Genomic DNA, 13,994 nt, shown 5'->3' with positions numbered 1-13,994 from the left:
TATTTACTGAAATGCACCAGAAACGTGTGGAGAGCTGGTAATTATTAATCATCTTCAGTAACAAATATGACTCAAGTTCACCTTCATATAATTAATAGAGCATGTAGTTAGCTTTAACATCTTGCTTTATTAGAAATAGCAACAAGGAATTTAAAAAAAAAAAAAGCTCACAAGTTGTGGTTCACTGAAATGCTGGCTTGGACTAAATGTGCCTATTATGCATAGCCATTACTCATATCCATCCAAATTACGGCCAGATGCGAAGTTTTTAAAATCAAACCTTTAATTTCAATAAAATTTTAGACTTACCAAGGAGTTATAAAAAACAGTCCAAAACATTTCCATATATGCTTTACTCATGGTCTCCAAATAAAACCCAATTTTCAGAGCTCAATAACTGGCTTAGAGTTGGGATCTTTGTTGATGGTGCCCAAACATCTTGGCATGTTTTAAATTTTCAAGATATTTTAGAAGTACTTCCAATATACATAAAAATAGTTGTTTTACAACAAATTTTGCAAAGTGATCTAGTTTTGAAAATCTTTTTTTTTTTTTTTTTTTTTTGGAGTCATCATGTAGGCCCCCAAATTTCCTTTGAGGCAGATAGACTTCTAGGCTAGATGGGCTATATTTTGGTTCAATGCTATTTCCTGATTATGCAGCATCTAAGGGATGTTCATTTGTGGCAGCAACATTTACAGCTAAGTCTGGCAACACTAGACTCTCTGTAACTCTGTTCAAAGCATGAGGTTTTGCATACTGCCAATGAAGGTTCAAATCCCAGCTGTATCACCTGGCGGCTCTGTGACTGCAGTTAACTATTTTAACTTCTCTAACTTCTGATACTCCGTTTCCTCAGCTTGAAATTGAGGTAAATGAAGCCCTGCTTTGGAGTGTTGTTTAAATGAGAAAATAAGTGTAAACTACCTAGCAGGAAGAAACGCTCAGGAACTGGTAGATACCATTACACTGGTATTATTACCCTCCGCGGCCACTTCTAGCTTAGGGAACTGAAATGTACACACCCATGCACACACAAATAAAAAAGTATTTCATACAATGGAAACTGTAAAAATGTAAATTAACATTTTTGGAAATTTTCTCCTGAAAGGAAAAATTGGATTAGAATTTAATGTTAATTGTACAGAAAATTAAGAGCTTGAACATCACTTCAAAAATCTAAACTGACAAATCATAAATCAGCGCGTGGACTACTGTATTTCTATTATCAAATGATTCAAGGCCCCTTTAAATGGAGAGCCCCCTTAGGGCATCTCAGTATTTGTTTATAGATCATTAACTACTTGACAGTGAGACTGGGGAGGGGGCATAAAGACTTACAGCTGAAGCTCTAAAAGCCACTGTCGAACGAAGATCGGCAATAAAGCCAAAACATCTTTGGAATTCAGTATGAAGATATGATTTGTGCTACAAAAATGTCATATGCTTTTCATGCATGTATCTGTTAGTAAAACAAAGCTCACTTTACAAGGCTGGGACCATAACTATGACCCATATGACAAGGTAAATTTATTTGGCCATGTTTTCAAATGCTTCCCCAAACTGACTACATAGGATTTGTAATATTGGAAACATGCCCATAAAATGGACTGTGTTATCTATTAGCATAAATCACTATCTGGTTTCAAAAAGTCACAAATATGTCTCTGTGCCGCTGGATTCCAGCTAGCATCCACAGCAGGGGAAGGAAATAGAAATGTTTCCTAATGAAAAGCTCACAGAAAGTCGAAAGGTCAGAATTCTGATTCTTGATTCTAGTATATGATCTTGGGTAAGTTTCTTACCTATTCTATAGTTTAATTTCTCTAACTACCAAAATTAAAATTGTAATTAAATTAAAACCAGTTACCCTACATATTACAATTCCTTTTCTCTAACATTCCTCAAACACACTAATTGTATTCACTTTGCCCACTTTTTTTTTTTTTTCATTTTTTCAAGAACTTGAGTATCTACATATTGCAAGTACTGTCCTAGGTGCTAGAATCACAGAGGTTAACAAAACAGGCATTAAGTCCCTGGCCTTAGGACGTTTACATTCTAGTGGGGGGGAGAGCTTGAGAGTAGTTGAGACACAAGAGCAGTTTAGATGAGATCTCTGTACCTGCTATGTTCACAGGAACATGTTTTACCAGAGTAATGCTTCCTGACACTCTTTGTAACAGCAGCCCCAGTTGCCAGCCAACTCCTTGGAGGCTTTCAGAACATCAATCAGTTCCACTGGACTCAAGATCTAGGTAAGTATAGAGCAGTTCTTTCCTTTCCTAATGACTTCTGCCATAACTCAGTACTTCCAAGAGGATAATTTTGCATAAAGCCAGTGTATGCTGTCCTTGCCTGGGCAGACTCAAGGATACAGGAATGGAGCAGCAATCAAAATTCACCACTAATGGGATGGGGAGAATTAATGAGCATTCATCCAGCTATAGGAGTAACTCAAGCCACCTCCTCTGGTGCTGAGCTTGGCTTAGAGGGCACTGAGCCATTAAGGAGATTTGGGTTCCTAGGAGTGGCTCTTTGGGGCTATCTGTTTTTTAGTTCCAAAGCACACTGGAATATGAACCAGGGCAGCATCATCTCCATAGACCTTCTTTCCTTGAACCAAAGTCCTTCCTTAAGCCTCAAAGTGGAATTGTCAATGAAATCCTAAAAGTAAACACTTATATCCCTTTTTCATAACTCCTTTATCTTTTACTAACTGGCTGACATGTGCACCCACTATCTTGCCTATAATTCTGCCTCTGAGAATAGCAATGAATTAAAATCTAGACACCTACCCTACTTTCTTTTAAATCACACCATTAGAAATATGTGAGTAAATCATAACTTCACAGCAAGGTTATAACAATAATGTGAGAACAAATATTCTATATATGTACAAGGTCACATTTGGGTCATGCCCACTATATATGTTCTCTATATGTATTTCTTAATAAACAGTAATAATAGAATATGTTAATATGTATTTCTACTTGTAGAATTCATTCTCTTTTTCAAGCTTTTAACTGAAGTATAATATACATACAGGAAAATGTACATACCATACATGTTCAGTTAGAAGAATGTTCGGGGCACCTGGGTGGCTTAGTTGGTTAAGCACCTGAATCTTGATCTCAGCTCAGGTCTTGATCTCAGTGTCACGAGTTCAAGCTCTGTATTGGGCTCCATGCTGGATATGGTACCTACTTAAAAGAAATTTTTTTTTCACATATTGACTACACCCATTTAACCAGAAATGAGATCAATCACAGATTCATCAATCATAACAAATGTATCACTCTGGTGGGGATGTTGATAATGGGGGAGGAGGCTATGCATGTGTGGGGCAGAGGATATATGAGAAATCTCTTTACCTTCCTCTTAATTTTTCTGTGAGCCTAAAATTACTCTAAGAAAAAAAGTCTTTGGGGCACCTGGGTGGCTCAGTCAGTTAAGTGTCTGCCTTTGGCTCAGTTCATGATCCCGGGGTCCTGAGATTGAGCCCCATGTGGGGATCCCTAATCAGCCGGGAGTCTGCTTTTCCCTCTGCCCCTACCCCCTGCTCATGCTCTCTCTGTCTCTTGCTCTCCCTCTCTCAAATAAATAAATAAAATCTTTTTTAAAAAAAGTCTTAAGAAAACAAACTACAGGAATATATGAACAAAAGAAGAGAATAATCCAATCCCCAAGATGTTCCCTCATACTCCTAGTCCCTGGCTCCCCTAGATCTCCACCCCCCATAAGGGTGATCACTATCCTGTCTTCTAACAGCAAAGATGAATTTTGGCCAGTTTTTATAACTCATGGAAATGAAATCATATCATAGGTACTTTAGGGTCTGACTTCTTCCATTATTCCTTATGTTCATGAGATTCGTGCATGCTGTGTGCAATTATGGATCATTCCTTCTCATTGTTATATAGTAGTCCATCAAGTGAATGCCACAATTTGTCTATCTATTCTATTACTGACAAGCATGGAAGTAATCTGCATGTTGGCTATCACAAATATGAACAGTGCCATGAATATTCCACTACATGTCTTTCGAAGAATATGTGCACACAATTTCTGTGGGGCATTGTTATGGACTGAATGTTTGCATCCCCTCAATATTCACATGTTGAAGCCCTAATACCCAATGTGACAGTAGTTGGAGATAGGGTCCCTGAGGAAGTGATAAAAGTTTAATGAGGTCATAAGAGTGGGACCCTACTCTGATAGGGCTGGTGCTCTTATCAGAAGAGAGGAAGGCAGACACCCAAACTAGCTCTGTCTGCCATGGGAGGAGCTATAGAAGGAGCTATAACCCAGGAAGAGAACTCTCTCCAAGAACCCAATCAGCCAGCACCCTGATCTTAGACTTTCCAGTCTCCGGAACTGTGAATAACAAATTTTTGTTGTTTAGGCAGCCAGTCTGTGGTATTTAGCCTCACTAATACAAATAGATATCCAAGAATGGCATGGCTGGTCATAACATTACATATAATCTGTAAATATGCAGCTGAATATATGCCGCCAAAAATTTTTCCAAATTGGTTGCCAGCAGTATATAAAAGTTCTAATTGCTGCATATTCTCACCAACATTTAGAACTTTCCATCTTTTCTACTTCAGCTACTTTGGTGGGTATGTAAAGGCACTGCATTGTGGTTTTAATTTCCATTTTTCGGATGATTATTGAAACTAAGCAACTTTTCCCATGTTTATTGGACATCTGGGTATTCTCCTTTGTGAAGAGTCCGTTCAAATATTTTGTCCACCTTTCTACTGGATTCTCTTTTTTTAATGATTTGTTCTAGATACTAGATGCTTTGTCAGAGATAGGTATTGCAAATACTTCCTCCACACTATGGATTACTTTTCGATTCTCTTAATAGTGCCTTTCATGAACAGAAATTCTTAATTTTAATATATTCCAATTTATCAATTTTGAAGAACTCATTTAAAAAATATTTCATATATTTATTTATGAGAGAGAGAGAGAGAGCATGCACGTGTGGGAGCGTGCGCAGGGGTGGGGGGAGGGGCAGAGGGAGAAGGAGATAAGCAGACTCCCCGCTGAGCCTGGGCTCCAACCCAGGACCCTGAGATCATGACCTGTGCAGAAGGCAGACGCTTAACCCACTGAGCCACCCAGACACCCCAAAAAGAACTCATTTTTAGCATGTTCTGAATGCCTGTAGCATTCTAGGTGCATTTAAAACAAAAACAAGGCTCAATCCCTTCTTTCTAGGAGTAAAATCATATCCATACACAAGCTACATGCTATACATAGCATCACCCTTCATAGTTATTTTTAAGGGGTTCCTTCTAAAGAGGTATGCCATTTCTTCATGTTTTGTGTAAAACTGTTTATGTGTTTACCACATTAATTCTTAATTATCGGACACAATGTTTTTTAAACATTGAATTATGCTTTGAATGCCAATTTCTAAGCCCCTTTGTTTCACGGCCATCGAGCATTGGAACTGATCTGAGTTGTGGATTTTTTGAGAAATTATCTTATTTCAATTATGGTAGTGGCACTGTTTAATTTTAAAGTCAGAAGAGATAGCTAGAAGTCATGTTTTCCAGCCCTGTATTTTTAGGTTAAGAAAATATTTCATTCAGGGGCACCTGGGTAGCACAGCGGTTAAGCGTCTGCCTTCGGCTCAGGGCTTGATCCCGGCGTTATGGGATCGAGCCCCGCATCAGGCTCCTCCGCTATGAGCCTGCTTCTTCCTCTCCCACTCCCCCTGCTTGTGCTCCCTCTCTCGCTGGCTGTCTCTATCTCTGTCAAATAAATAAATAAAATCTTAAAAAGAAAAAAAGAAAATATTTCATTCAAACACTCCTGAATACCTGAGTGTGATCCACTATCTACTTTCTTTGAAGTAATTTCCTACCTTAGAAAAGAAGACAGAGGGAGATAGTGATGGAGCCTTGAACTAAGGAAACCCTCACCACTGATGAGGTTTTTCCAAGAGGGCATCTTCCAGCAGAAATACTTCAGTTCCCTAGCCCTTTTCCCAAGCCTTCATGGAAGAATGCAGTGAAACCTAGTCTAAATATGTGGTTGTCTTTACCAGTGGATTTTACCTTATAGATGCCATAGAACCTAGAGCTTCTCAGACATATGTCAGATTCCACAACTCTGATTCAAATTTCACTTTTTAAAATAGATTTTCAGACTGCCAAGGGATATAATGCCAAAATTTAACACACTGCAAACTGCCCACATGTTAATTTGAGGTTAAATAATCTGAGTGTAGATCTCAGAATCAATCTCCCCCTGCCATCTTTGTAATTGAAGCACATGTCCCAAGATTTCAAGGGAAGTCATTTTAAGACCACTCTAATTTGTATCTACTTTTCTGGACGGATCAGGATATTCTTGATAGTGTACAACCAAAACAGAAGAATAAGAAACTGTCCTGAGGCTGCTTGTAGTTGACCTAACTTCAACTGTTGTCCATAACCCCCAACTTCGAAAGTTTTCAAGCCTAGGAGAGCAGAGTCAAGACTTCAGTGACAGTGGGGCCATAGGAAACAGACTAGTTTCTGTTGGTCTGCAGACTTCCTATTTATTACCTTAGCTACCCAATTTCCTTCTGATAAAGTCCTTGTCTGCTAAAAACAAAACAAACAAAAAAACCCAACGACAATAAAAACCTGCCTCGTTTTGAAAAAAATTTACCTATAAAGTTAGTATTAAAAATTTGAACTTATAAATGTTTCATGAAAAAAAAACAAGTTCTTACCTACTTAATATGTCGGGGTTCTGTGACAGATTTTGCTTGAAAAAGACTCCAATATTTTTTAAAATTTAATTGGAAAATCATAGTACTGAATCCCCTCCCTGATTCCTGTCTTAGCATCCCTTCAGCCATTTCTGTTGCAAGTCTAACCACATCATGCCTCCATCTAAAATATTTTTTATAACTTTTATCTAATAAGGAATCCTATAATGTAAAGTTCAAATTATTTGCAGGACTACAAGTCCCCTCAAAATTTGGCACCTGGTAACAGGTACTTAATGTTTGTTGAATGAGTCATTAAAAACTGGCAAATGTAAAAACTAGCCACACTATCCTACATCCCTCCCTTAAGTTTCAACAGTAAGTTGTTATGTGGTGCTTACACATAATTATCTCATTTACATATAATGCTTTCCAGACACATCATCTTATTTATGTATGGTTTCTCCAAACAAGACGAGTTTAGGACCAATTGAAGAAATGCTTCTTTGGAAAGCAGGTGTATATAAAATACTACCTCAAGTGGCTATGAAGTTTGAGAAAAGGTTTTCCTAAGTAATAGATTGATAATGGGTGGCTACGGATTATAAAAGTTTATAACTAAAAGACCCCTGGTCTGACTTTCACCAAGCTTAGGAGGGAGGTAGAGGGGCGCATCTGGGCAATGCGTGGAGAGATGTGGGACATTTTTAAAAACTTTTTAAAATTTTATTTTGTTTTTAAAATTTATTAACTTTTTTTAAATTTTGAACTATCTGGGGCTTACCCTAAACAGTGAACATGACAGAGAAGACCTAAACATAAAAGTGCTTCCCGACTTTACCAGGCACTGCAAATCTGGGGACTGGGCTTTTAACTCGCTTCCCCAAGGACACCTTGTCAAGTGTCTCCTCTGCAAAGCCGCGTAAGGATTTCACTTGAGCCCAAGGCTTGGAAGAAAGATCTGGGTGTCAGTTCTGCCACTCAGCACGGGGGTTATTTGCTTTAAGCCTTAATTTTCCTCACACCCCTACTGATAAACCTCCCGAATCCCCGCCCCTCGGCGCCCCAGGGTTGTTAACGCCCACATGAGGTCACAAGTGACGATTTAATTACCTCCTCTGCGTTGCTGACCCTCACTCCCCCGGCCGGTCACTCTGCCCGCCCCTCGACCTCCTCCGCCCCCTCCGCTGGAGACCGCGAGACCTTCGTGCGCACGCGCCACTGCGCCCCAGGGGGCTCTCGCGCACTCGCGCGGCGCCCACTGGGTGTCCCCGCCGCTCGCCCCGGGGCGCGGGCGCGCGCGCGCTCCGGCAGCCCCGCCCCCAGCGGCGCGCGCCCCACGGTCGCCGAGAGGCGGGGACGCGAGCGAGGCCGGCCATGGAGCCCCTGCGGAGGGCCCACGAGGCCGCCCTGCGGCTGCTGCTGTGCGGGCCCTGGGCCTCGGGCGCCGCCTCCCGCCCGAAGCCCCGCGCCTCGGAGGTGCTGACGCGGCACCTGCTGCAGCGGCGCCTGCCGCACTGGACCTCCTTCTGCGTGCCCTACAGCGCCGTCCGCAATGACCAGTTCGGCCTCTCGCACTTCAACTGGCCCGTGCAGGGCGCCAACTACCACGTCCTGCGTACCGGCTGCTTCCCCTTCATCAAGTATCACTGCTCCAAAGCCCCCTGGCAGGACCTGGCCGGGCAGGACCGGTTCTTCACGGCGCTCAAGGTCGTCAACCTGGGTGAGTGGCCCGGGCCGGTGAAGCACGCCCCCCTGACAATGCGATCACGGTTTGCAAAGCACGCTGACAAACGTCGCCCAGAGGCCGAGACCCCGGCCCAAGGTCAGGCCGCGACAGCGCCGGGGAGCCCTGCCTCGGCCCCGCGCAGGCTCGCCCGGGCGCACGCGCTCGCCACGCTTCGCCCCGCGCTGTTGGGTTTTCCAGACCCTGCCTCCGCGTCCCACCCACTCTGCCGCGTTCTAGGACTGGCTTTGGCCCTGGTATTTTGGATTCCCCCCACCGCCCGGCCCCATCCCAGCCCCTCCCCGTAGGTGCTTGTCGGGGCTGAGTAGTTGCTACGGAGGCGTTCCCAGGAAACGCCTGGGACCACACTGCGTCAGCCCTAGGGAGGAGGCATTGGTTCCATCCTCACCTGCTGCAGCTCTTGACTGGGAGGACCCCCTACACTGGGCAGCAAGAATGAGGGTGTACGGAAATGACCCCCTGGAAAGTGGCTCTGAAGTTAAAAAGAAATGCTTTACTGCATGGCAGGATTCGCTCCCATGACCATCATTTTCTTGGGTGCATTCTTTACTATAAAAATTGGAACTATTTTCTGAGTTTCATTGTTTTCTTTGTATGAAATCCTAGCAAGTGCGTTTTACTAAAAGCGCTAAAGATTTTCACCAGTCATACCAGCTTCCTAAGGGGCTAGGCCTAAAAGATACCAAAATATTCTGCCTCTTTAATATTTCTGTTTTCATGGGAATATTCTGATTTTGAGAGTATTTACTCTTGCTGGATGCTTATTTTCTTTTGCCTAATGACGGAAGAGGCATGAACATTGACATAGGTATATCGTTTGTATCTTTATCGAGAGGCCTCAAGATGTTTTGAACCTATTAATAGGCAATGTCACATTGATCCAGATTTTAGTAATTCAAAATCTAGACATGGGAGCTGAACCATGTTACCCAACCAGTTTTTTTAAACCAGAGTTAAAGCTAAACCCCTGTGCGCTTGCACTGGTATTATATAATCTGATGGCTCATTAAATTTAAATATGGTATTTATGTATTTTTGCGTATAATAACTCACATACGTCAGTCATGGGATTTTTGAGCCATTGGTCTACCGGGACTGTCCTGAGTTCAGTCCACCAAGGAGAAGATGATGTAGGAACGTGTAATTCTTTAAAAATTTGTCTATTCGGCTGATGGACTACATAGAGCATACCCTATGATTTGAAGTTGAAGGGTAAACTCACTTAGAAGGTTCGATTCAAAATTATTTGGAAGTCTAGGGGGTGAATAGATTCAGGAAGAAGTTTATTTTTCAGAATCAGAAGCAGTCATTCATCCCAATGTAAAGAGTAACAGGTAGGAAAATTATATCCCTGCTGGGATATAATTGGAGGATAATAGGTAACCCGTGAGCCAAATGCGTTTTAAAGTAAGTTTTCATTTAAAACTTAACACTTTAAGAACACCTACATGATCAGGGGCTTCTCTTTTAAACATAGATACAAAGAAATCCAGAGAAAAGTAGAATACCCAGGACATGCTCGCCTATGGAAGTGAAACATTTTGAGGAAAGATACAACAGTTGTAGTTTTTTTACGTGGAAGAGAAGGCTGAAGAGTGATTTAATGGTCTTTTGGAAATTCTAAAAATGCTGCCTAAATGGGAGGAAGAGTTTTAAGTTAAACACAAAGGAAAAGTTTCTGCTCATGCATGCTTTAATACGAATTGTCTTCTATTCCCTTTATCAAACAGAATTTTTTTCTGGACTATTTAAAGAGTAGTATATTCACCAATTTGGTAATGTTCGTTTTGTATTTTTGTCTTAAGGTAGGGAATTAGATAATAGATTGCTTCCTCTTCTGTGATGTACAGTTGCCCCTCTGGGTCAAGTACCTATTCTATTAATAAAAGTACTTAGGATATTATTCCTCTTAGTTCCTTCTAAATTAGTAATTATCAGAATAATTCATTTTTCCATTTTGTAAATAATAAAGATTTCTCTTTTGCCATTTGTCCCCTTTCTCCTCTGCCTTCCCTTCAATGGAAGCTGACGTTTTACTGATGGTTTATCAGTCTGGGTATCCTGCTGGGAAGTAGATTGAGATTTAAGAAAAGCAACTTACCATTGGAATGAATGGGTAATCGGAGACTTGCTAAGAAGTTCTAATTTTTTTTAAGTGCTTAATTTGACAGTGGTTTACCTACTGTTCAGCTGACTTAAAATGAATTATTATGCAAAGAACTGACTTTCATGTTCATTTTGATGTTATGTTTCAGGCTGGGAAAAATTTAATTTCTCGTGGAATTTTATAGACTTTATAGCATATATGCTACAGATAAAGAAAATTCTTTTTTTATATTTAAATTGTGTAAGTAGCAAATCTTCTCATTTTAGTCTGACTGCATTAAGTAGACTGCAGGGAAAAAGAAAAGTAGAATTTCTGACTCCTGTATCACAACCCCCTCCCCTACCAAACAGCATTGCTGATAGTGGTTCCTAGCTATTTCCTAATAAGAGATAATACAGTTATTATAAGCTAGGAATCTTTGGTCATTTCTCCATTTTAGCTGAAAAAATGTTGACCGTTGATTTGTGTGGTTTTTAAAACGTGTCAGTATTTTAACTGAAAACTGATAAGGACTGTAAAACGAGATTTCAGTTTCACCAGCCATTCCTTAAATTTATATCCTTAGTATTGGTTTAAAAGGCATATTTTACGTATTTTACTGTCAGTATGTTTAGAAAATTAATAATTGTTTCTAGAACCCATTTTGTTCTTCCTCCATTGATTTTCAGCTTTCAAGTTGTGATACTGTATTTTAAATTTATTTTTTATTTCAACTTCTCCCTCTACTCTTCACTCACTTCTGCCTGTTTTCTTGTCTACTTCCCTACCCATAGTCCTTTTACCTTTTTTTTTTTGATAAGTAGCTTTATGATGCTAGTTTTTGTGGCTTTTTTGTAACATTCCCTTGAAGCATTTAGAGATTCTTTTGGGTATTACCAAGGCAAAGAAGGCAAATATACTGTCAAAGATTTCATGAGAGTTCCAGGGAACCCTGTGATAGTGACAAACTGTGACCCAGTATATTCCTAAAAATAGAGAGGTGCCGGCCTGAATGGGCATCTTTGCCTGTTCTCATTGCCAGCTAGTGACGCTTCTCCTGATTAATCTCTGGCATCACAATGCTTGGAATGCAGCTTCGGGGAATAAGCACAAAGTAGTCCAATGCACTTACACACTCCAAACGAGCATAATGCAGCAAATATATTCTTGCAGAAAAATATAAAAAATCTAGCAATAGGATTAGTCCTGAGCATGTGATTTCCCTATTAACTAGAAAGAGGGATTTTCCCAAACGTACAGCTCTTTTTTGAAATTGTCATTTTCCTGTCCAACTCCTACATGAGAACAATAAATTTAATGCTTATGTGGAGCATACAATATTTGTTATTGACTCATATGCCTGTGGTTTTATGCATGTTCTTAATATGTTAATAGTCATTGATTTTAAATAAGTGCCTTAAAAAAGATAGGAGCTGTGAAAGTTTATTTTGTGTCCAATATAGTGTCATATGCGTGAGTTCTTAATCCATTATCTCTGGTTAGTAAATGTTTAGTTTCCTATATCGCAAATGGCAACTGATCTCAACTATAACAGCAAACTCTTATCAAATGGAGGCATTCCAAAGAAGAAACATGTCGTTGGAGTCTACTGTATACTTATTTCAAAGAGGTTGAAACAAGATTGTTTCCAAATCAGTTGTAAAAATACTCATGGGAGTATTTCTCATACCTGTTATACTAAGATCTTCCTTAGAATTAGGGTTTGCCATAGGTTTTGAAGACAGCTATTTGACCCAGTTTCTTTTAAGTTGTACAAAAAATTACTTTAGCCAACAGTGTTACTGTTTGATGTAAAGCACAGTAAAGTTGACCTAGTAATTTGAGCTCAAGGCCACTAATTGGGAGCATCTACAACTAAATTAGTGAATATTCTATTTGCTTATTTGTGAAAAGAATATAGAACTACTTCATAATTACTTGGAAGGGATGAATTAGTGCTTAAAGTGCTTTGAATGAAAATTTAAACCAGCCTTATCTATAGTTTTAAAAATCTCTAGGCTCACATAGTTGTTTCCATAGTCCACAAACTGATGAAATTGAGCTCTTAGATAGAGTCAGTCTGTACTCGTATCTTTATGTTTTCATAACTTTACAATTTGTTGACATTGTGGAAGAGGGCTCTGTGATTTGTATCATGACAAATACATGGATGCATGATTAATTAATAAGCATTGATATTCATAAACAACATATTCATTTGTTTTCTAGGTATTCCAACCTTACTATATGGACTTGGCTCCTGGTTATTTGCTAGAGTCACAGAGACTGTACATACCAGTTACGGACCAATAACAGTTTATTTTCTAAATAAGGAAGATGAAGGTGCCATGTATTGAAGGTATGCATCGGAGAACATAAATATCGCTGGATTTTCTCTTGCGTGTATGTGCAATGTTTATTTTTGACCCTTTAAAATAAAACTTTTGCAAACACCTTTTTCTTTCTATGGTGTCGGGTTCTTTAAGATGAATCATTGCCCTCAAGAGGCAAAGCTTTTCATACATTGTTATATATCGCGTGCTTGGTTTAGCCAATGGGAACTACAGATGCATGAAGCATATACAAGTTTTTTCCCTAGAATTGGGTTGAATTACAGATAAAAGATGATTATAACATTTATATATTCTATAGTTAGGTATTAACAATTTAAATCGACTCTTTGAAGAGAAAATGGAGACACCTACACAAAGAAGGAAGGGGAAAAATCTTTTATAGGACACTGGGAAAAGAAGTAGAGGATTTTAGGATATACGTGGAGATAATTCCAAAACTGATGGATTCTAATTATAATCTGAAATCTAAACTATTCAGCTGCCAGGATTTTCAATGGGAATGTCTTAAAGCCCTTGTGTCATTTACCTGGATGAGAGGTCTAGACGTAATGTTGAAACTTCTTATTGCCTGAACACCCAATACCATACTACTTCCTAAAAAATAATGACTCTGGTTAATGTAAATGTAGCAAGACGAATGAAATTAAGACTTACTAAAAGTTAAAATAGCATGCTGATAAAGCTGTGAGAACAATTAAGATCTAGAAAGACCCAGAAGAATAAATTTGGTGACTGTTTATAAAAGCAATTAGCTGAAATGGTACATATCCATACACTTCTTGGAGATGGGAAATAGGCTGAAATTTTAAAGACCTGATGGCAGTTTTGTGTTAAGATTTTATTAAGTTAATTGCATTTTTGAAAGCAAAGTCATTAAAAAAAATTTATCCTTGGGGGTAGTTACAAAATACCCAGACGAATGGTAAATTTCAGAAATTTGGAGTAATTTAGGGAGAACTAAGTAGAACTATTTAATTTCTAAACCAATGGGTGTTTAAGATTTATGATCTCTCCCATAATTACAAACATACATTATATATCATTTTATGTTAATGTGTTGCTGATACTCTGCAACATTCACACATTATT

General features: G+C 39.4%; 1 protein-coding gene and 1 long non-coding RNA gene across 3 annotated transcripts in view; one reads left to right on the top strand and one right to left on the bottom strand.

Moving 5' to 3' along the window:
* LOC148107597 (uncharacterized) overlaps positions 1–7,918 on the bottom strand; it is an 85,608-nt gene extending 77,690 nt beyond the window's left edge. For both annotated transcript variants that reach the window (XR_015722150.1, XR_015722151.1), the window contains exons 1-2: positions 7,832–7,918; positions 3,063–3,206 (exon numbers count right to left, since the gene is read on the bottom strand). This is a non-coding gene — a long non-coding RNA (uncharacterized LOC148107597). The remainder of the gene's footprint in view (positions 1–3,062; positions 3,207–7,831) is intronic.
* Positions 7,919–7,935: 17 nt separating this feature from the next.
* On the top strand, positions 7,936–13,004 carry C28H15orf61 (chromosome 28 C15orf61 homolog). The gene is made up of 2 exons (XM_045810738.2): positions 7,936–8,441; positions 12,781–13,004. Exons 1-2 carry the CDS (start codon positions 8,096–8,098, stop codon positions 12,906–12,908), a joined length of 474 nt encoding a protein of 157 aa, XP_045666694.1. The 5' UTR covers positions 7,936–8,095; the 3' UTR covers positions 12,909–13,004.
* Positions 13,005–13,994: the final 990 nt, after the last annotated feature.

This window comes from Ursus americanus, chromosome 28 (genome assembly GCF_024610735.1).
Source record: "Ursus americanus isolate L20-20 chromosome 28, mUrsAme1.1.p, whole genome shotgun sequence".
In the NCBI taxonomy this organism is placed as follows: Eukaryota; Metazoa; Chordata; class Mammalia; order Carnivora; family Ursidae; genus Ursus; species Ursus americanus.
This window is presented reverse-complemented; position numbering and strand designations above follow the sequence as displayed.